The sequence below is a fragment of the Zonotrichia albicollis genome, chromosome 9 (assembly GCF_047830755.1).
Source record: "Zonotrichia albicollis isolate bZonAlb1 chromosome 9, bZonAlb1.hap1, whole genome shotgun sequence".
NCBI classification, from domain to species: Eukaryota; Metazoa; Chordata; class Aves; order Passeriformes; family Passerellidae; genus Zonotrichia; species Zonotrichia albicollis.
The window spans coordinates 28,180,968-28,205,070 of NC_133827.1; the positions used below are offsets into that span (position 1 = coordinate 28,180,968).

Sequence of the window (24,103 nt, forward strand, 5' to 3'; positions counted from 1 at the left end):
CAGATATAAAAAAGAAATACTTTGATTCTCTGAGGGTTTTTTAATTAGAACTTGAATTTTGAGCACTCATTGCCTTGAAGTGATCTGACATGGTTACTGTAAATCCAGCATCCATGTGTTCACAGACATACTGGAATGAATCAAGCCAAACTAACCCCCTGTGGCTCCAGCTGAAATAAGGAGAAGTCCTGTCTCCCCAGTCAGAGAAGGTTGTGCAAACTGAGCAGCTCATAAAAACACCAGCATCCTTCCTCCTAAAACAGGGATCATCCTGGCATGATTTTTCCTAACACCCCTATTATCAGTTATTTGCATTTCATAGCTTCCCTCAAAACAACAATTACTCTACTTTTTCTGATCCAAACCCCAATTTTATCTCAGCTTTTTTCAAGCAAAATTCTCCCTGCAGCCACAAAGATAGATCAAACTTGGCCTACGCTTTCTGTAAATACATTTGTTATTTGAGTTGCACACTCAGAGAGCTTTAAATTCCAGAAAAATCAGGCCTTGCCAAACGTAGTAGACAGGCTGGAAAAATATGAGTGAGTGGCTGCAAACATGCTGCATTCTGAATATCGAAAATGTGGCTTTGGCATTGCAATTCGAGAGAACCCAAGTGAAACCAAATAAAAAAATCACAGATAAGACCAACTTAATGATCTCAGTGCTCACATGCATAGGCATCTTGGCCCTGGCTGCCACTGAGAATGCTGAGCAAAGAAGTCCAAAGGATTTCAAGAGGGGAAAAAATGCAAATGGTTCTACACCCTCTGCCACTCAATATGTTGCTCTGATAGGTTGTTATCACAGTGTCAAGATTTTTCCAAATACTTAAGCACTCTTCCATTATCAAAATAGAAAATTTCTATTACAGACATCAATTCTGGAAGATGCATCCCAGCACAGTTTATTAAAAATAGAATCTAAGAGGAGAGAACACTATTCCTTGCAGAAGTTAATATAAGGTCCTTTTCCCTGCTTCTTCCTAAGATGTAAAAGGTTAAAAAAGGCAAGAGGGGGCAGATGTTAATTTAATACTCCAGCGGCCCAGTTTTCATGCACTCACTGGGTGGCATCAGCTCAGTGATGCTTCAGCTTACCATGGTCATAATACACAGCTAATAATGAGGTACATATGGAAAAATACAGCAACCCTATGCAGCAGCTGCACAGAAACAGGGCTGGCTACACAAATATGTGCAGAAAGCCCCTGGAATCCTGGGGGATAGCAAATGGGGCACAAATCACAATGGGACTTCACAGGAGCAGCTCTGACTGCAAACCACATTGTGTTCATGGAAGCACAGTGAGCAAACCAAGAGAAGCCATTAAATCTTTTGTTGGCACCTGGAGGTGACATGTGGAATAGAGTGTTTCAGTTTGGACTGTAGGACAGGGAAAACAGAGAGGCGACAGAACCACCAAGATAATTTGAGGGCTGTGGCACCTGAGAAGAGACAGAAGCTGAGCTCCCTCATGTAGGTGGGAGTGGAGCTAAGTGCTGTCCTCAGGTGGGTGCACAGAACATGAAGCCCCTTCTGAAGGCTGCAGTGGGAAAGGATGGGAGGCAGAACGTACAAGGTGAAGCAAGGGAAATTGCAACTGGATAAATACTTTGAAAGACACTTTGTAGTGAGAGTGGTTAAGACTGGAACAGATATCTCAGAGCTCTGGATGACTGCAGACATCTAAGCATTGTTTCCAACCAAAGTTATTCTCTGAGTCCATGAAACTCAAGGAATCTCCTACAGCAGAAGACTGCCTGCCCTGTGTCAGGCTGAGCCTTGGCCTGGATGGTTTTTCTCAGGAAGAAAGAGCAGTCTCAGTGGTTATTCCACACTGCTCTTCAGAAGATAGGAAGCTGGAACCACTGAGAGAGAAAAGATCTATTGAAAGACTGGATCTTCTATGATCTTACGTCATGCAGACCCAGGGAGAGCAGACTCTGTTCATCGTGAAGGGGACCACTTCAGCTATTCTGCAGTTAAAATAGAGCTTGGAGAGGGGGAAATTCCCCTTTCCCTGATGGGATCTCTCTGCATAGATCCTTGCTAGTCAGATTTGGTGTGAAGAGCATAATTTGTGTACTTTGCTGGGAAAGCTTTATATCTTTCCTGTGTGTTAAGTGGCTGAGGACAGTCTTACAGCGAATATGGGCAGGCACTTGTTAGAGCAGTACTTAGCTGAAAGCAAGTAGATTTTGGCACAATCTTCACTAAAAAAAATCAATCTCTCTTACTCCTCCTTCCCCCAGCCTCAGTGGGAATATCTGATTATAATCTTTTCACTCAAATTCCACACAGCTCCTCTTTCTTGAGGCCTTTCACACAAAAGCAAAGACTCACAAAGAGCAGACAGGCACCATTGTATCCCTGTGTTCCATGGCAACGTTTTAGCACTCCAAGAGTTTGCAGCAAATCCAAAAGATGTTTCTGTTCTTTATTAATGATATTTCCCAGCTGTTTCTGGTTGACAAAGAGAGGTCTGGTCCTTCTTTGTTACAGGCTGTGCCCTGCCACTTCAGGGAGCCCCAGAGGGGTTCACACAGAGCTCTGTAATTCAGGCAGCCAGAGCACAGCCCCAGTGAGAGGCTGCAGACAACAGAGCTTGAGCCTGGGGATATTGAGGTACTGCCTGTGCTTGTGCTGTGCTCATATGATGAGAAGAAAGCACAAGTTTAATCATATCTGTGCACAATATATTTGTCTACAGCAATGATATCTAGAAGTACCTCAGGGTTTTGTCTTTTTGTTTTTTTTTTTTGGTAACAGAACTAGTTCTTCACCCTTTCTCTCTTAGGACATAGTTTTCTTTTAGGGCTTACTTTTCATTCCCTTCAGTAAAGTTTTCATGTAATCTTTCTTCTTCATGCAGTCATTATCTCCTTATCCTGACATGCACATTATGCAAACATGCTTCACATTCACACAAGCCCTGCTCTGAATATATATATTACTGCCTTCTCTGCAGTGATGCCAGTGGGGGCTGTGGGTTTGTACAAGAACACAGTGCAAGGCCCAGTGCTCACCACTCTCTACCCTAAGGTTTCCTTTGGATCTTTATCCCTGACTTTGGGCGTGAACTTTGAACTGCTAGTAGGAATTGTTTCTAGTAGGAACTTTTTGTAGTAGATTCTATCTGCATTTATTCTGTTTTAGATAAAATGGCATGGATCTAGGAATGAAAGTATTGGGAATAAAGGCTGAATTCAATATATTATGTTTATTTTAACAAATTTATCAAAGCTGCTCTGGCATTTTCCATTTACAAGGGGCAATGTCAGAGTCCTAAACCAAATGCATATTTAAAGGCATTACTGGCTGGACCACCCTAATGCTTTCCTGCTGTCTCACAGATCCACTGGCTTTGGTTTATGTTCATAGCTGAGACAAGAGAGTGGAAGCACTGGAAGGGTCCAACTGAGATCCAGAACCATTGTTACCTCAGAAATGTGCTACCATTTGGCTCAAACTGTTGTTTGGATGTAGATTTTCTTACTGAATTTATAATTTCAATCTTAGGGGTGCTCTCTGCCATAGATGGGTATGAAAATAAAAAAGAGCAAGGGTCATAGGTAGAATGCAAATAAAGACAGGGCGAAAATATGAGTGATGGAGCTGTCCAAGCTGTGAACTTCAAGAAGTGATGAGGTGCTATTTCTTGAGAAAAGCAAAATTTCAGAAAGGAAAGTGAGATTGAGCTTTTCCTCCATAAATGGGACACGTGGCACAATGCCTCTGGGTCTGAAACTGAAGGCATCCTTTTCCCTGAGCCCAAAGATTTCAGTGGTTTTTCTTTACATGAAGGGGAGACAGCTATGTTGAGAGTTTACACTCCTCTGTATTGCAGCACAGATGATGATCATACTTTGATTGCAGAGTCTAAATTTTCCTGGCACTTGGAGCAACCATGGCTTACAGGACATTTAATACCACAATGCCTCTGGTGCATTATGCTTACTAAGCTTGATGATTAGAAATCTAGGATTTCAAGGTAGATATGATGACATACCCATAAAAGAATGGTTTTAAAATCATTGAACTTAAAGTTATAGGTCATTTATGTATTTTACTATTACTAAAATGACATTAAAGGAGAAACTTCCATCACATATTAATGCCAGTAAGAGGTTTATACCTTTTCCATCTCAGCACTCCTAGAGAAGGAATTTCTTTGTCTGCTACACCGGTTGCTAAGTATATGGACCATGCAGGCTCTGCAATTCTTTTTACAGTTTAGTTTTTAATTGAAAGAAATACCAAGCATGTGATAATAGCAGAAGGCACTCACTTACCCTATGACAATGCAGGAGATGGCAGTTCCCAAAAAGGCATAGGTTAAAATTGATCCTAAGTTACGGAAAAAATGTCTCTGGGGAGGAAAGTTTGAAGGAAAGTCCTTTGTTATAGAGTAAATAAAAAAAGCATTCAGACCAAGTAGAAACACATCTAGAACTGTCATTTGTTACAACACATTTCTCATCTAGAAGATGGAGCAATATTGGCTACCTCAGTTATTTTGGAAATTACAACTTAAAGGGCGTTTGATTTTTTTTTCCCCCAGGTGGAATGCTATCAAAATTACATCTTTCTTATGTATCTGGCCAAATGTTTCAGGATCATGGCAAATTGGAAGTACCTGATGCAAATGGTATCATGACCCCATCCCTTGAACAAAGTCCTGATCAGGCAGGATATGGAACACAGGCTGTTCCTGCCTGCAGTTCACAGCACTCAGAGTGGTCTCTTCAGAAAACAGGGAGGCCTGAGTGCTGTGAACTGCACAATCAGATCTTTGCACAAGGACAGAAAGAGAGCAGGATGAGGGCCATGAATCATTAATTCATTTTAATCCATTCCTGCTAGGCAATGGATTAAATTGGCAATGAAATTGTTAGCTGACTGTCCTCTGTCACTGGCCTGTTGGGTCTAGAGAGCAGCAGCCACACTCAGACCCTTCTGTCACAAAAAGAAAGACACATACCTTCTTCAAACTATATCCAGCATGAAATATTATGGGTGGCAGCAGAATGTTGAAGAAGATGGAAGGATCAAAGGTCATCTGTTAGGAAGGACAAAAGAGAAGCTAAGAACAAATAAAGTAGCATTTAATTTGATATGATAGTTTTTTAATTGTGTCTTCTTATCAGGATTGATCTCAGGCTCGCCTCCACTGTTTGTGGGATTATTCTGAGGTGGTTTTTTGCAAGTATAAATGCGTAGTTCCTTACAGCTTGTAGATGCAGACTACTGTTTGAAAAGTATTCCTTCAGGAAGGAAATCAGTTGTGCTACATTACAGGGAACACATAAAAGCAGCTTAACCTGTCACAGCAGCTGTTCTACCAGAGCAGTCCCATGACATAACTCCTGGTTCAGATACGATCTCCTGGTCACTTCCAGGAAAGACGCATCAGCAATGTTGTGCCTCAGTTCCCCATGTACAGAAGGGTGATAAAAGGCCTACATCACCAAAACCAACGTAACATTTCCTTTGAAGGAAATAATTTATAAAATAGCCATTAAAAGTTTTAAAGCAAAGCTAAAATGAGGAAGTGCACTGATCATACTGGCCTTCAACTTCTGGCACAGAGAAAGATCAAGGACATTGCTCAGCCATTGCAATTCAATAGAATAGAACAGAATTCTCTTTAACATTACAGCATTGCTGGAGGAAAAAAAACCAAAAAAAGCCAGCTTAAATAAGCCTGTGTGCTGCTCAGTGTTCTGTCAGTGGGCTGTATTATACCAATACTTTTAAGAGACAGGAGGTAATTAGTGCAAAGGCTTGCAGCTCCTTTGTTCAGATGAGGTGATATTTTAAGGCTATGGTATTATAGATTATTTTCCTTCAAAAGAGTAAGACCTGCCTACAGAATTACTTCTGCCCTCTTACTAACAGACAGCTTGGTTCAATAAACAGGAAGTGAGAGCTGAGACTTTTTTCCATCCTGCTCACTTTGAATTATAAAGCTAAAAATTTTAGCTAAATTACCTGCCAGCAACATTAGCTGTGCTGACACCATCATTGAAAACCTAATGAAAAAAGGATTTTCTTCATTTATGAACTAACATTCTCAAATGTTAATTTTGGAATTAATTCAGCAGATATGTTAAAATATCTTTTCTGTGGGCATCAGAAATCCTGACTGCATGTTTTATTATTCAAAACATGTTCTGAAAAATACATGTTTGTGAGTCGTGGCACAATCCATTCTCTCTGATAAAAGGCACTAAGTAAACACTTTTAGTGCAGTCAAAAGGGAATTACAGTTGTACAAAACCCAGAGCATGGTGTGATCATGCTTTCTGTTTTTTACATTAGTGCTTTTGCCAGTCAGGAAGGCTGCCAGGCATTGTTATTGTCTCCTAAATACAGCTGAACTCATCCCCCTTTCCTTTTTTATTTATTTTCTTTTCAAGAGGGCATCTGCCAGGTAATTTTAAAGGAAAAAGAAGTGAAAATCCAGGCAGACTGAGGTCTGTGCAATAATTTAGAAGAACTGCAATTCACAGTTGAGACCTTCAAGAACCTTCCAGCAAAGTGAGACTATAGAAACAAGATTGGGCAGTTCCCTGTAGGGGCAAGAGAAATTTCTGTGCAAGTCATTGCTCCTCCTCTCTCCTAAGTCAGCTCCAGAGCCAGGTCTGGGGAAGAGGATGAAATGTAATGGATTAGTACACGTGCCCTGGAAATGAAACACACACTTTGGCTGAGACAGAGCTGCAACTGCAACCAACTAGCAGGAAAAAGAATGGAGATTCAGCAAAAGCTGATTAGTCTGACTGCCACAGTATTTTCCTGTCTCCACCCACCACAACTCTAATGGTCCTTGACAGTCTGGTTCTTTCTGAGAAGGGCAAGTCTGGCAGTAACAGCAGACAGGCACACAATGCTGCTGCATCAGCAAGAAATTTGAGCAGATGGTTAAATGCTAATTCTGCTGAGCTCCACAGTGCACAGTCTAAGCATAACTTAAAAGTTTTCCTAGTGATAGTTGTATAATTCACTGGATCATGCATTACTGTGCTAGACAAACAATAATACTTGGAAAAAAGCTAAATAATACATTGCACTATTGTAAAAAGCCATTGGTAGGAATGCAGGTTTTAAAAAGTGCTTCTGCACTCCAGTGTTCTTCAAATGGCTGCCATTTAAAAAAAAAGTGAACATTATAAGAAGAAAATATTATTTGACCAGGGAAACATATACTAAAAAAGTGATATTTTTTTTTTATATACTGGAAAAAGAAAGGGCCATGGCATTGTGAAAGTCTCCTACACTTCCCTTTTTGCATCCAGCCTGAATTGCCCCAGTGCTGTCTCCCTACTGAGGACCACTGCAGGAGTGGAACAATGTATGAGAGTGCTGTGATGAATTTAAGTGTACATTCAGTACATATTTATAAGTTTGTGTTTTGAAAAATGTTCAGAGTTTGCAGTTTACTGTGCTATCCACAGGAGGTAACCTCCCCTTGCATTATCCTGCCAGAGCAAGTCACTTTGAAGGCAGAGGAAAAGTAAAGATATCAGTGGGGTTTATAAAGGTTTAGTGGCAATGAATCCAAGTTAACAGCTGTGTCTGCAGTGAACTCAGTGTCTGCAGGAGCTGGGGCTGCCATTTGAAGCATCTCAGGAAACCATTCTGTGAGTGCACAGTCAGCCTGGAGGTAAATGATGGTCAGGGCTCTACCACACTTCCTTTCCTTTACTGTTCTTCTTTCCCACCCTAAATTCAGAACAGACTCTCTCTCTGTCTCATTTTAACTTGAAGCTTGTTTTCCTCTCTCAAGCCTGAAAATAAAAACAGAGTTTAGAGCAAAAATAAGATAAAATAAGATAGCTTTTACCTTTTGAAGTATTGTATTGCCCTGGTGACCGTTGACATTGTGGTGGCTGATCTCTCTTTTGTATTGATATTCATAGACCTGATTAGTTATATTAATAAGCAGAGTGGATGGCCCGGATTTCAGTTTTTCACATTCATAAACAGTACCACTTTCAACATCTGGTGATTTTGTCACATATCGTATAATTAATCCCATCACAAGGCCTGGAGAGTAAAGAAAAAAAGAAAAATGAAAGATATTCAAGTACTTTTAAGTATTTGATGCCACACATTTAGAGAAAAAATTTAGCTCTGCCAAAACTAGGATACCTTTTCAGTGTTTCTACATTTACAGAACCTCTCTCAACACTTCATAGATGACCACAAAATATTCTTCCAAAATGGTAATTTCATTAGAATGCAGATGTTGGTTTGACATATGCACAGTCATACTCCTATTTTTGTGATCCAGTTGCTGGCATAATAATTAACTGAGTTTCTCATCCACTGCATTTTCAATAGTTATTTAGAGCAGGGAGATGTCTGCACAACTCATGTGCTGAACTGAGCATATAAACATCAGCTGTGCTGTTGGATATTTTACACACTTCATTTGTGGGGACAAAACTCTGACACATCCTCAGGCACATTCTGCTTTCTGTAGAAGATTGCATTTTTGAGACTGCAAAAACATAGAAAAATAAAATCAGGAAGAAGGGAAGGAATTATAAGACTATCTACAATGTAGGGGTCTTACAGATATTTTGTTTCCCGTTACATTTAACAGAAAGGAAAATGTATTTCTGCAGCCATCCTCTGGACAGTATGACTCTTTCTGTGGGCTTAGGAGAGGTAATATTTAGCTAGATAATATTACTGAGATTATTTCCACCCTCAGAGACTTTGATTTGGTTTCAAATTTAATTTCCATATTTCTTTTATGTCATGTATGCTTTCAGTCCCATGTATAGATTGAACAGCTTTACAGTTACTAATTATTAGCATAACCATGAAATGCTAAGAATGATCAGATGAAATATTGATGGAAGACACCTAAAAATCTAGATAGTACTTACTATTAAAAGACAAGAAAGAAATTAAATTACATGAAATATCAGAGAAGCATCTGCAGAATATGATGTTACAGTTTCAGTCTGATCTCATAATCAGAAGGGGAATACAAGTGATCACAAGGACCTCAAGAATCCTTGTTTTTGCCACATCTTCTCCTAACAGGACTCTTGGAACTGCAGATTCCTGGCATAGCTGTAAGTCAGGTTTGTAGCTTCTTGGAGGGATGCTGAGTAACAGCTGTAGTGTTTGTTTTAGTGTGTGCAGGCATTTGTGCACGTTTAGAAGCTATTGTTTAGTGTGGTTGCTTTCTGTAAATGATGGAGGATTTCAATAAGCTGTAGAAAATCCCAAGACCTCTCTCTTAAGTTACACAGCATTCATGCAATAAATCAGATAATAAATCTAGCTGTAGTAAAGGACAGAACTCCTCAAAATGTTAGGGGAAGGTATGTGTATGTAAAGGGAAGCAAGCACTGCATGTGCCACTATGAAATATGACTTCCACAGTGCTCAGCCCAGATGTCCAAAATCATGAGTCAGAAACCAGGAAACCATTCATTAGTTAAAACTGTCAGGGTTTTCAGCTTTTTTTATTAGATTTCCTCCAGAAGAATCGCATAATTAATTTTTAAATTAAATTTCAAATATGGTAAAAATTCAGCTTGATTTGATGGACTTGGTATTTTTCATTCTCTGGAGCAGAAAACGTACAGGTTTTCCTTTACCATTTTTGTCCTTATGACTCAATGTTTTAAATTACTACTTCTATTACCAGGTATTACTGAATCTGCTCAGGTAACAGAAACATTTTGTTGACATTGACCAAAGCCTGTGTGAGGACACTGGCAGAAAAAGACTATTCAAAAAGTGTTTTAAGCACATTTATTTAAATGCAGCATTGAAACAGAAAAGGCTGTCACTAATGTTACAGATTTCTTTTAAAAAGTATCAACTCCTCCCCTCCTTTGAAGTGGGATCTTGCAGCAAAATCTCACTCTAACTACAGCTCAGTCATGTTTCAACTGAAGGCAATGCAGGTTCTCCAGAGTCTTAAGTGGAAGCAAGAAAAAATGGTTAATTACAGATGTGACCATTGGTGGGATTTTTTAAGTCATTGTGTCAAACTCCTGAGCTAAACAGGACTGTTCTTTCCCCTGGATTTCATCTAGTCAGCTGCTAAATGTTTTTTGTAGTAATAACACTCAGGGAGGTAGTTTTAGTCATTACTTGATTTTTCCAAATATTTAAGGTTTTCTTTCAAATTTCTTTGTCTCAAGAATGTTGTTCCTCTCTTCACAGCAGCACTACAAAATTTCAGTTTCTTCCTTAATTGTGATTTTCCTATGTCTCTTCCGAGTTCCAGTGAATGTTATAATCAGGAAGACAATGAAATACCGTTTTATGGAGGTTCAGAGATTTCTCCTTCTGGCACCTGTTCCATCCATTTCTGCCTGTGAGGTATGGGGATACTCAGAACACATCATCAGAAGGCAAACAGAATTATTTCACACAAGAGGCTTACTGGATTTAGAAGGTATAAGAATGAGAGTGTTCATCAAAAGACGCCTCCAGCAAAGCTGAATGCAGAACTGATCGTGCCTCACTCCCAAATAATTGGGATGCTCAGGAGGGGCTGCAGAGGGTTTCTGTCAGTCAGCTTTCCCTCTGCACACCTGTCAAAACCTGTCCCCTCCAAACCTGCTGAAACACCTCTAACCACTGCAACCCAAAGCCATTTCACGTGAGCATCACAATGGCTCTTCTGTCATTCAGCCTTTTTGTGTTTTCATTCCAGTCTCACCAACTAATGCCATGGAGCACAGCATTGAAGGGTGGTACACCCACCAGCAGCCCCACCTTCACCTGGGGGGTACCACCCACTCCCTAGGGGTGACAGTTACTCAAGCTGAGAACAATTTCCATTTAAATTTGGTAATTAACCTCCCATATAAAAGGCACAGCTTGATTTGCTGTTGGTTTGGGGGTTTTTGTTGTTGAAGTTCAGTTCTGGCTGCCTCCTTGCCAGAGTATTTTAGCCTCTTACCCAGAGTGGTGGTGGTACCTCTGTGTGAGCCTGACACCTGAGCTGTGGGGAGAACGAGCAGTTTGGATCCTTGCACTCAGTTTGGCACTGCACAGCTCTGGGTTATTGCTGCACTGTGAAGGGCCCTGACTTACATCTTACATGGGGGATTTGGCACCTAATGGTTCATGGCTGAGGCATTTAAAGCTGTGTGGCCTGGCAGGAGCTGGCTGCAGGCACTTTGGTGTTCTCTTGGCTCCTGTGTCCTCTCCAGCACCAAGAGGCCACGTCCTGGGGCTGCTCTTCTGAGAGGGCTCACCTGCTCTGACCCCAGGCAAGGGGCTTTGTTTTGTCAGTGCTGCTGTAGATCATCCCCACACTATTCCTGAGTGGGCTGTTGTATAGGAAACTCTCTCATACCCACCTGTCTCCCTGGTATACAGGAATCAGGAATTAAGTTTACTATTAGTGGTCTGTTTATCAAACCCAACTACAATGTGAGGAGAAACTTGCTCTCTGAGACTCAGGAAAATCAAGGAATGAATGAATGAAGGTAAGTCTGTGTTCTTCCTTGTTTTTTGTGAGTGATTTTTCAGTTTGGTCTCAAAACAGATAAAATAATTTGAGTATTTAAATACTTTCAAGCTAAATGCCTTGCTATATACACACACACACACATATATGCACGTTGTGAAATAATGTTGAATTAATTCTGCATTATTCAAAATGCCTTTTGGTTTTTTTTTCACTTTGTGGAAAGATTTTAAAATTAAATATAGCTATACTTATTGCTGAACCATTGCTTTGGTTTAAAAAAATTAATACACCTCAGTTATTTAGGTTTCTAAATAAATAGTATGGTTGTGTTTTTTTCTAGTTGGAACTATTCAGCCTAAAACTGAATTCTGCTACTAAGCCTATAAAATAAAAAAACCTAACCCTAACCCCCTCTTTCATTTGTTCTCTACTTTAAATAGCACTTTCTATCAGGCTGTGTTCCGTTTGTGGCTGTTCAGCATTTTGCAGTAACTGTAAAACTTCCTGGTGTTGTCTTTCTGTGTTTGTTTTTTTCCCCCCCGGTGTTCCTCACACTTTGCCTTCCCTGTCCTCTCCACTGCTGCTCCCCTGAGGGCACAGTCGAGGAATGGGGCCCACCTGCCATGTGGGACACACTCTGCAATAAGTGCCCATGTCCTATCACTTGAAGGCAGTTTCTCAGTTCATTGGATTGCTATTCACATATCTAATAAATAGCTCAATGGGCTGGAGCAAAGCAAACTGGCAGGACTGGGACCTCTTTTTGTGCAGAAAAGGTAGAAATTAGAATTGTTTGGAAAGGGAAGGTGAAATTAAGTGAGGGCAGGACTTGTCCCACTGTCAGTGCTTGCTTGGTGCCATGAAGATTTTCTCCCAAAGGTGTTGCCAGCTGATCTGACAACCTCTTTTATGACCTCTGAAATTTCACTCTTTTTAATGTTGCCATTCCATGGTGTTAAAGATAACTATGCCCATATCCAAAATTTTGAAGGATAAGAAGGGCAGTATTAGCTTTTTAGATCCTACAGATAAGCTTTTTCCTGTTTGAAGACTGCCATCAATAATGCAAGACTAAAGAGATAGTTTATTTGCAATAATGAGGAATGTTTTAATAATTCAAAAGCTTTGTCCTGCTGGAGCACTCATCTCTTAACCAATCCAAAGAATATGAGCAGCTTATCCTCATGATGTGCAGAGTATGTTTTGGGCAGGCAGCAAAAAGGAATCAAATGATGAATAAAACTCTAATTCCACACTTATTTATTTTTGTTTTGTTGTATTCTCCCATATTTCATTTCTGTTTTGGCCTTTGTCTAAATCTTGAGGAAAATGCCATCAACTGCACATGGCAAACAGCACAACAGTGAGAAGGAAGCTACTGGAGTAGAGGCACCCATCTTAACAAAAGCAGCTTTGGATATTGCACTGCTAGAGGATGTGGTGTGCACAGAATGTGTCAGGCTGGTACTCAGGTAATGGCTGAGCTGCTGATTTCTATCTTCCATTTTGACAGTTTGCCTTCCTGTATGTATCTTATGGCAGCAGAGTCTCTCAATGAAACAGCACTAAGAGTGCCAAGAGAAGTCATTACACATGTAAGTGTGAGCCATTAAACCAGAGAGTACTTGGGGAACAATGCAGAAAGTTCTGTGTGAGAGTGAAATGCAACATGGCAAAACTTCATCAAAGACTAGAACTAGGCAGGCAAGCTAGAGTTGCCCTACTATGACAGCACTGAGAGCAAACCTGAGACACATTCTTCAGTGTGCTTTTCAAAGGCACAGAGCAAAGCCAAAAGAAAGCTCTCAAGATCATTTAAACTTTTTAAGACAGCATGTCTGTATCCACAAGGCTCCTTAGACTAACAGCTTTGAACGCTGGACAAACCCAAGCAGGCTGTTGTTGTAAACAGTGGAGTCCCCAGCTCTCTGCCTGGGCACAGGGAGCGGAATGCTCGTGCTGGGGACAACCAGCTCATCACAGCTGCTCCCCTACCCAGGCAGCCTCTGGCTACTTAGGAGAGATGCTGTCACATCATTATTTTACCCCATACTTGGGAAGCTGATGGCATTTAATTCAGCACATTTCTGAGCTTTATCAGCACTTGAGATCAAGTGCCTCATCATAAATATGCAACTAGTCCAGTGTTATGCTGGCACTTGAATTTATACTCACCATAAAGCATAGCTCCTCCAGTTTCATGCAGAAAGCGGAATCGATGGTTTTTAAACAACCAAATTGTTAATATTGTAAGAATGAGTAGAAAGTTAAAGATTAGCAGCTCCACAGCTCCCTGATGATAAAAGTGATCTTCATCTTTCACTGATACATATTTCTTCAACTTCTCCATTTCATTCCCTTTATAGAAAGTTTGTGAAAAATAAAAGAAGGAAAAAAAACCCAGAAGGAAAGTGTTGTCACCTTCAGTACAAAAACTCCAGACACCACAGAAATTCACAGCAAGCACATCTGTTTCATTTGCAGCCTCATGGTGAAGTGCCCCAGCTCAGAATTCAGCTGGATTCTAGTTACAGCTTCCTGTTTCTCTCTTAAAGCTGCCCTGTCTCATTTCTAACGGTGCGATTGTGTCGCTGGACTGCGCTTGCTCTGGCTGTGGATGCACAAATTGCCTCCAAGGCTCAGACTCTCCATCTCTCAAATTCTGTTGCAAAACTCAGCGTGTGTTCATCATGTTTTCTTCCTGTAGTTTACTGCCCAGTCTGAATCCTAGGAGTCCTATTTTGTCTTCACAGTTTAAGGTGGAAAAAATTATGTTAAAAAAATGGCATAAAAACTTTCACTGCACTTTGGAAGTTTAAGCACCTTTCCTCTTTCCCACTTCCCCATGTTTAGATGTAAATCACATAGAAAAAAGGTGGCACTTCTGTCGTGCAAAGACAGAAGAAGAAAACAAATCAGGAATAAGGATTTCAAGATTTAGGCACTTGTATCGATCCTGCCAGAAGACAGATCTCTATAAAAGCAAGGGTCCAATTACCTGGAATTAGAAGTACTTAAAACTCCCCTATTGAACAGAATAAAATGTTTGCACTTTTAGATTTATTAAGTTCATTATTCCATTATGGCAGAAAAACAGTAAAAACCTCTGTGTATAGCAAATACTCCTGGGCTTTTGTCTCTGGTCAAGGCTGCTATGAATTTACATACAGAGAATTTCAAACACGCTCTAATCTTCATCAGCAAAACAGCAGTTTTTATGCTCATTATAAAAGATGATTTTCTCATTGTTTGATGTTAAATTCTCATAGCTTTTTTTTAAAACACATTTTGGAGTTAACTAATCTGTACAAAATCCACTCCAAGTCAGGTAGGTGTCAAAGGGGAATAACCCAGGAATACCCAGCTGTCCATATCTCAGTGGTTTTGGGGCTGTAGCTCATAATAGAGTGTTCCCCGGGAGGCACTGGTTCTTCAATCAGTCTAAATATTTTGTTCTCAATAATCAATCAGTTTTTTCCCCTGCATAAGCACATTTCAGCCCCTTTTTTCTTTCACTTTGTAAGAATTATTTTCCTGCTAATTTTTTTTATCAATGCTTTTTCTTTGCTTACCAGATATTTTTTCAATCTCTGTCTTGTTCTCTACATGTTTCACAATTTTCTCTTCTTTCTGTTTCCCTCATCTTCTCTTTCTTTCTGTAGATTCACCTTATAATTTGCAAACACGATCAGGGTTCTTTAAGTTAAAACTGTATTTCTCAAGTAATTTTCAAGGGACCCTCTGTGAGGTGCAAAGCTGGCAGAAACCAGAGGACAGCTCCCAAAATAATGAACTGCAACTCAATTTTAAGCAAGAGTAACAATGCTAACTGGTATTTTTTGAGAATTATTCAATAGTGTATTTTGAATTAAAAAATAATGTAAGGGAATTGGGTGTAGCAATTTCATATACAACTAATGCAACTGTTTAAAAAAATGTTAGTCAATAGCCAAGGCTTGTAATTTTCACAGAGGAGAACAAAAAAATAAAGGCTTGATATGGTTTTCATAGTCACAGTTTGGAAATGACAATGACCTCAATTTTGTGGGTCTGATCATTCATCTCCAATGTGGAAGTATCAAAAGCAAGCAAAAAAAAATCAATTTAAAAGAATCACATTCAGTTTCTTTTGCAATAAACCCCAAAGATTTATTTATTATGAAAGCCAGTTCTTTTCCACCCTGTGAAATAAGTAATTTGCAGGCTCTTATAATAAAATCAATGGAGAAGCAGCCTAAAACAGTGAAAGAAGGTAATTTTATTCTGAAAATCCCAGTGATTGGACTATTCACTTCAGATTTGGGAGACCAGGCTCAGGTTTTTATTTTAATTTACTCAAACTCGTATTTTTCACTAAGTAACAAGGAGTTCCTTAGTCTTACTGCTAGAGCAGGTGTGGTATGAAATATTTGAAACACATAAGTGTCAATTTCCAAAGCTGCCTTTTCTCTTTTGCAAAATAGGGCAGATTTATAATCCTATCTCACAAGATAATGTGATACATGTTTGTGAAGCAATCACACGTTACAGCAATTTGCAGCAGATCAGAGCTTAAATGAGAACAGAATTTCAGGTTTTGCATCAGGCTTGCAGGTGTTGGACTTGGGGCTTAAACTCTGCCAAAGCTCCTTCTATAATTTTGGGAAGGTGTGGTTCTGAACAGCACTCACCATGTCTCAGGGCTGGGGTTTCAGGTGTTGCTTTCCTCTCAGAGGTGTGAGACAGTTTCAAATCAGCTTCCCAGACCCAGTCACTCTTCATAGTTGCAGCTTCTGAGGAATCCAGAACTGACATCTAAAAACCATTGATTTTCTTTGCATTCTCAACCATGGTATTCATCATTACTATACACTATCTGAAATATGCCAAAGATATGATGATTAAGGCAGAATAACTGTTACAAGATGTTTGTAAGTGATAATTTTATACATGCATTGTTGGGGGAAATGTATTGGCATGAATTATTGCAGGATCTTAGGAGTGCTTTTTGCTTTTAATAATCTGGTGTCATTTGGTACCTGTTGGGAATTTAGCTGCTAGAAAATGGAAAAGTACAAAACCATGGCTAATTCCAAGTCCTGCACCTGCACAGATAGCAGTGTCCTTGGGCCTAGCTGTGGTATAATAACAAACAGCGAAAGAGGCATGAGAAAAGAGACATGTAACCCCTAAGGTATGAGGAAGAGTTGATGGTATAGTTTAACCAATAGATTGCTTAGCTTACAGAATATTCATAAGCTTATTACTCGCTGTATAAGTGTCTGATGCTCTCTTCAATAAACGGAACTTGCTTATCACTCATGTTGAGTGTCCGAGTCTCCCCTCACCGACAAATGGCTCGACCCCGACAAAGGCCCGCATTTTTTTTCTCTGCAACAGGTACCTATAGACTACTTAGAGGGATGCCTTAAATGTTCAGAGTTGTACCTGGAGAGGAGCTAATGTGGAAGCTGTGGGTCATAGAAGAGCCTGTATGAAATATTTCAATCCTGTTAGTTTTGTTACACCCTGTCCTGACTGGTATGGCTGTATTGTTCTCTGTATGTCATGTGATTTTATTAGAGGTACACAGAGCCAGAAACCTCTTGAGCTAAATTAAGCCATATCACCTCACCAGTGTTCCTTAAGCAAATTTTTGTTATGTACAGTTTTGTAAAGAATGATGAGTCTGAGTAGATTAGGAGCAGCTCTATAGAGAAAAGAGAGCTACCCATGGAAAATACACAGAAAACCAGCATGGACTCAGAAAACCTTTACCTGGGTTTCCAGTAAGGTCTCACTTGAAAAACTGTTGGCAATGTGACCACTTAATGGTTTTTTTTTGTGCTCAGGTCTTTCCATATTATTTCAGATAAACCTGCTTTTAGGGATATTCAGGCCCTACAGAAATTTCTCTTCCTTAAAATGGAATAACTTCTTTCCAAGTTCTGGTTGGTTTGCAGGTTAATTAGGAAAACTATCTGTTGCAACAGCTGCATTATATTTCCAATATTGATAACAGATGATAAATTAAGAAGGAAGAGAACTTCATAAAATAGAAAGGTACATTTTGGCTTTAAAACAGTCTACCGGGTGAATAAAGAAAGTTTTCATGGGGAAGATATTTTCAATATCACTTAACAGGTGAAAGAGACAAACAAGATTTTGTGGAAGGCAGTATGTCAAGTAATTCTCATAATACTGTGTTCTTACTACAAATAATATTTGATTCATCTCCTCTGGCATGTAATTTTAATGAACAAGAGGCAGTAGTCTGATTTTCTGTGTCCACCTTATCAACTCTATGGATTTCACAGAATAATAATCCTTAGCTTGGCAGATGTAGAAGTCTACTGTAATAGGAACTCTCAAGATGGAATAAAAAGCAAGAGGAGTCTTGAAAACCAGTAGAGGGATTCTCACCTTGGAAGATATAAAGTCAGAAAAGGAGCATAATGTGAAAATGGTAATAAATTATAGTTAGTGGGAATTCCACGCAAAGATACTGTGCTTTAGCACCACTGGCAGTTCTGCCAGCATAGGAAAAATACAGACAAGGGTAAAAGCAAACAATGAAAACAAGTGCACCTGTATGTATAATTAAAAGACCAAGCCAAACCAACTCAAGCTGAGAAATCAATCACTTTGTGAGTACACAGATAAAAAGTGTTCTGTCACAGCTCGCTTGCCTGAAATCCCCAGACAGACTGGAACAGGATTAGTGGGATCACAAGTGGTTATCCTTCTCTAATCCATTCCAGCCAAGAAGATCTGCCTTGCTGGCTCCTGCTCTGATACAACTGCCCAGGAAACACTGTGGGCTGAGGCCACTTAAGGCCACTAAGCCCACAGTGGTGGGCTGAGCATCATTTATAACTGCCAGGCCTCTGTGCATTTTAAAATCTCTTCTTCTACTGCTTGGAATAGTCCTCCTATGGAACCAGTTTATTTGCTGGTTGCTTGTTCTCTCTTTTTTCTGAGATCAGACTCTGGTTTTTGTTATTTGATATTGCTGGTATTCAATCTACATGGGTCGCAGAGCCTGTAGAGACAGAAATAAATCCACATAATCTATGTATCTTTATGTTGCAGCTATTACACTTAGCTGAAAAATAGCTTTAAGAATAATTTCTGCTCACTGGAATACAGCTTTCTATCCAGAAGGTAAAACCTGGTTTGGTTTTTTTTTCCCCCCCTTTGGTTCAGAAACTGTTTTACTGATTTATTAAAATACTGTGCTAATTATGATGAATACACATTGAATTGAGTGGAACTGGACTTTTAATCTCCCAAGACTTGTGATCCTTCTGCTCATCTGTCACTGTCCAGAGGCATTGTATCAACACAGGAAAATCTTTTCTCCCCTTAGAGCATGAGTAAATTTGATGCACCCTGTGATGTAACAACCAGCTCATGCTGGAATCTGCCTTCAGAGACCAAATTCAGTTGAGACAGACCTGAAATGCTCATGTGTGCTTTTCTCACTGATAAGACAGAAATGCCAGCATGTCTGAAGAAATAAAAGCTTCAAAAGACAGGAAGCACTTTGTTTCTCTGAGTTCTTACAGGAGAGTTAATCTGTTCCAGTTTAGACAGTTTCAGACAACAGGTTCAGAACTAAATAACTTCTTACAAAATTGAGGAAAACTGATATTACCTGTTTATGCAGTTAAAATTAGTCCACACAATTGAATGTCAGGATTATGAAGGAATTATTTCCAAGTTTACTTCTGTGAGTTTAATGCTCATTTTCAGCTTGAACTGCTGCCCTGTAGTATTATTTTTAATTTTTAATAAATGAAAAGAAAAATCTAGATAATTTGTATCATTTTATCAATTGTGTAAATTACAGTTTCCTGGTGGTAGACTACTTTGGGGAGCTGACTCATGTTCAACTCCTAGAACTGTGGAGTTACACATATATGCTGATTTAAGAGTAGTTTCCTATAAAAGCAGGCAATCCATCAGTCACAGACTGTGCTACAAGCTGGAATGTGTGTGCTAAAATCTGGGGCCAAAAGGTCATTGAATTCCTTTACTTTTCTGTGTCCTTTGTCAGTTTCTGTGCCCCACTGAGCCTGGGTGTGCACTTGCAGGAGCCACTTTTGCTGCCCTTTTCCTTCCATCCCTGCTCTGTGTGCTCAGGCAGGGTCTCTGTATTCCTCTGGGTTACCTGTTTCTGCTTCATTTCTCTACTTCTTTTTCCTGTTTGAGCTCAGCCAGGTGTTCCTTCATCCAGAAACTTCTGCCAGGTTTGCTTGACTTTCTGCAAGTTTGGAGGTCCTTGTGGTTTGAAGCAGCTCTCACAGAGATCAGTCTCTCCTGGGCTGATGATATTTATACCCCACACTTCCACATTGATGGTGATACCACATCACTGATTCAATTGTGCTGACTAAAGAGCAGCTACAACAAAACTGCTGAATTCAGGATGGCCACACCACAGCAGCAAACATCCTGACTGTCACTGCCATTGAAGGCTTAAACCCCCCTCAGAAAAACCACAAAATCCCCACCAAACTCACCCCCCCAACCTCCAAATGCTGCTTGAAAAAGTATTTTTGTATAGTTCTTTTTGTTTTACTCGGGTTCTTTATTCATCAGTGCATCATTTGGTGACTTCTGTTTCAGATAAAAATTGTCTTGCGTTGTGTTGTAACAAAATGCCAGTAAGGAATGCAGGAACGCACACCTGATTTAACTGCCTTGCATGACAAGGGCTGCTCTTTAGCATCAGTCGAATCTGAAAGCACATCCCACTAGAGGGCTCTCGATACACGTGAAATGGAAATCTGACTCGAGCACTGCTCAGTCTTTTATCAATTTTCCAGGTTAAAGATAGGTTTTGGTTTATTTAAACAAAGCATTGCAGTGCATCAGTGTACTGGACTGGATCCCATTTGGAATTCGTAATTACCTTTTTGACTTTATTTTCAGAGAAAGCATGCTGATCCCACTGAAGTACTTTTAGTTTATGAACATGAACATTTTGAATAATTCCTAATTAAACTAAGCATCATGCCCCAGTTCTTATTTCCATTAGAGCAGTAGGAATCAGATAAGTCTAAAGTTACTATTTTATAGGCTCCGCCAATATCACTAAACTATTTTTTGTGGGGATTTAGGTTTACATATGCTGGCCTTTCTTATGTGCAGATAACCTTGCTGCCTACCTCAGAGCCTAAAAGCTCTGTATTTTACAGAAATAGACCTGTAATTAACACTGCTGTTTTCATCTATATTAGTATCCAAACAGCAGCTGTTCCTTTTTTCATTTCAACACTGTTTAAAAACTTGTAAATAAGTAACATTAAGAGCAGTTATCATCATTTCTATATAATTGTACTGTGCTGTCTGCAGCCACGTTTCACGAGAACAGATTGTGTTCTTCCATTGTGAAGACAAACAGGGCTATGTTTGTAAAGGAATGTGGGCACAAGAAATGCAGGCAGGTGCTTTTGAAAATCCTGGTGGACTGTAACTCCTATTGCAGACCAAGTTTGGCCTTGGACTCTTTTGTAGTAACCAGTTTTTCTTTAAAAGAATTATTTCTGAAACATAACTAATTTAGATCTGGGAGTGTCTCTTTGGAGTGTCACATTGCATTCCTTACCCAGGGGAAGGCCTCTCTCATCTCCAGTTACCTCCTGGCCTGTGCTGGCTCTTCCTTTGCCATTCCCTGTGTATGTTTGGGACAATCACTTCTCTTTACTCCCAGCCATGTTTTACCACAACGTTGCTCTCTCCTCCAACCTCCTAATTCACAAACCTCTTTTCTTCCAACTGACAGTTTTCAAATATTTTTCTCTTGTTCTCTGGAAACTCTAGTTGCTATAGAGACACCTGATGATTACAGAGACAGTGACTACCTTTGTTAGAACCTCAGTTGCTATAGCAATGACTGTTGGCTGTGGGTTCAATGAAATCTGCTGCATGGTTCATGGCCTTTTACACAGCAATACAGCTTGTAAAAGCTTCTTTTAATTGTTATGCTCAGTAATGAGACTGTGAGCCAAATTCTGTTCTAATTGAAGTCAGTGGGAGTTTTGCCATTAACTTGGACCACAGTTTGATCCTAAACTCCCCTGTCCATAAATAACAAAAGGAATCCACTTTCAGCACTGTGGCCAACAGGGTATGGCTTCATTCAGTCAGTAACAGCTGAACCTGGGAACAAAGCTTTGATGTCTGTGACTGTATTTCAGTAAAGTCTGACTTAAATGATAATCTTTTTCTTTTGAATATTATAGAAACTCTGTGACTAAATAGTCAATTCTCAGTTCAAACATATCGTAGTCCTTGTGAGGACCTATGTGTATTCTTTTAAACAAAAGAATTGTGAAACAAAAATGTAATCTTTAAAGTACTTAGACTATTTCTTTTTCTTCTAGGAGAAATGTTTCCCTTTTGTTGCTTTGTGGGAATAGTGACAAGAACGTAAACATTCAAGGAGGTATCATCATTTCACAGAAGAGGTATCCCTACTGAAAAGGTAGATATAATGCTGTTCTTCCAAAGGATGTAATTTCTTGGCAGTATCCCTGAATTTTTTTTTGACACTATGGGAATGACCTCTGAAGAATGTCTTAAAGTCAACTTTGTCCTTGAGCTATTTCTGTTCTATGTAAGGTATCCTGGAGATACTTTCAAAGTCACAGGAATCTCATTCAAGTAGAAGCTGAGGTTGGAAATCACTGTATTTGCTGTGTCCATCCACAAATGTTTGTTTCATTTGGGTATGCCCAAATTATCACATACTATGACTGTTGTAGTCATTTGTGCTTTTATCTGGCAGCCTCTTCAGGAACTCCTTATTTTTCTCTTCTTTCTCCTCTCTTCTTCACTGTTTCTGTGAAATTATGGGGAAATTTGCTATGAGTTTGTGTCAGAACAGTTCTTACCGTTGATCCCATCTGTAAGGGTTAAGTTACAGGCAAGATTACAAAATGTCTCATTTTCAGCATGCCCAGAATAAAAAATCTGACATGCCCACTTCAACAGCTGCTACAAAATTAAAAACCTAAGAAGTCCTCTTACAGACTTGTACCATGCATATTTTGTGTGACAATCTGCTCATTTTAAGCAGTCATGACTAGATGAAAGAAACGTACCTGAAATAAGTGCCATTGATCTCTTTTGGAAGAGCTAGGCCAGAATGAACAGAGTAGAGATTTTCATTTGCTAAGGGGAAAGCAAGAAATGGAGAAACCTTGCCATTACAGCTGAAAAACTGAAATGACACCTTGTATAAGCACATATTGTGTGTAAATCTCTACAAGAGTCACTCCTCAGGCACTGTCAGATGCCTGCAAAAAGAGCATCAGGAACTCATGGTACTCTGATGGTACTCCCATGCTTTTGGTATGTTCACTGCTCTGTAGCAGTTTTTTTTTTTTGTACCCAGACCAAGATACAGAATGAATCCAGACTCACCTATCTCTCCTTTCCCTTAATGTAATTCCCTCAAAACCTGGCATTTTTTTCTTGCTGCAGTAGTCATTTTCATTTTCTCTTTCTTCTGCTCCCCAAAGATGAGCTGTGCAAGACTCCTAAGATGAATCATGAAAAAAATCCTTTCTAATGAATTCTGCTGTCCTCTGGTGATCAGTTCCATGTGCTGGTCAAAGAGCATTTAGGCACTCCTTTGTTTGTACACAAGCCTGTTGGTCAAAGTGCTTGTTACTGTTTATGAATGCCAGGCTTTCTGTGAGCAGAGGCTCATGAATTGTAAACAATGATCTATTGTGAATCCTGTGCAATTATCTTATTGAATTTCTGATTAATTTAGCACCAAAAAATAAGAATGAAAGACTACTTTAGATTTGAAGGGACTTCAAGGATAATCTCATCCAAAGTCTGAGCCAGCTAGATTGGGCTCCAAGATACTCAGTGTCTGAGTTTTTTTTATTTTTCTGGGTATTTAATTTGCAGGTATAAGAGAGAGGAAGCAAAAGTACTACATTCAGTAGTGTTAGAATTTTGAGTTATGTACACAAAAAAATTTATAATATAGAGATGAAATTCAAAAGTCATACATAAACTCCATTTTACTCAAAGCATCCTCTGCTGACTCCAGCATTTTCATTCCTCTGTCAGTTTGGACATGGAATAACATTCAAACTGCTGCTTTTCTTGCTGAAGTTTCACTTTCTCAGGCTTTACATGAACATCTTCCACCAGTCTGTTATGGATGACACAGGAGACTGAAATACTAAAAATTCTTGGGGATCATTAATTTTTGTGAGATTTTCTGCTTTGCTAGGAAAAGTTTTATTAATTGTGTTCTGTGTAATCTGTTCTATTTCTGAGCCATATGAGGAATTTTGTCCTGTCTTCTAACATGCATACACAATGTATTTTAGATTATTCACACAGTCTGCTTGGATGTCTAATGAATTCTTGTATGATTTACAGACAAACTGTGTTCTGGTATTTGAAAGAGAGATTATTTTCTGTGCCCTTCTAGTAAAATACATTATCTGACATGAGCAACAGACCAACGCAGGGCTGTGTTTGTTGCTGTCAGAGGGGAAAGAGATACTTATTCCCTGCTTGAGGCTGTTCTTTCCATCCATGCCCCACATTAAAGCTTGCAGCAGTTCTCTGGCCCTGGTAGGGAGAGGAACTGCTGGGGCTCACCATCCCAAGGTACTAAAGCCTAGGA

The 24,103-nt window shown here is 39.5% G+C and overlaps 1 protein-coding gene across 1 annotated transcript in view; it reads right to left on the minus strand.

Moving 5' to 3' along the window:
- Positions 1 to 14,036, minus strand: part of SLC9A9 (solute carrier family 9 member A9) — a 182,523-nt gene extending 168,487 nt beyond the window's left edge. Inside the window, exons 1-4 of the mRNA XM_005489442.4 lie at positions 13,636 to 14,036; positions 7,849 to 8,051; positions 4,984 to 5,061; positions 4,295 to 4,371 (exon numbers count right to left, since the gene is read on the minus strand). Of these exons, the coding sequence (XP_005489499.2) occupies positions 4,295 to 4,371; positions 4,984 to 5,061; positions 7,849 to 8,051; positions 13,636 to 13,810 (533 nt within the window). The 5' untranslated portion in view covers positions 13,811 to 14,036. The remainder of the gene's footprint in view (positions 1 to 4,294; positions 4,372 to 4,983; positions 5,062 to 7,848; positions 8,052 to 13,635) is intronic.
- Positions 14,037 to 24,103: the final 10,067 nt, after the last annotated feature.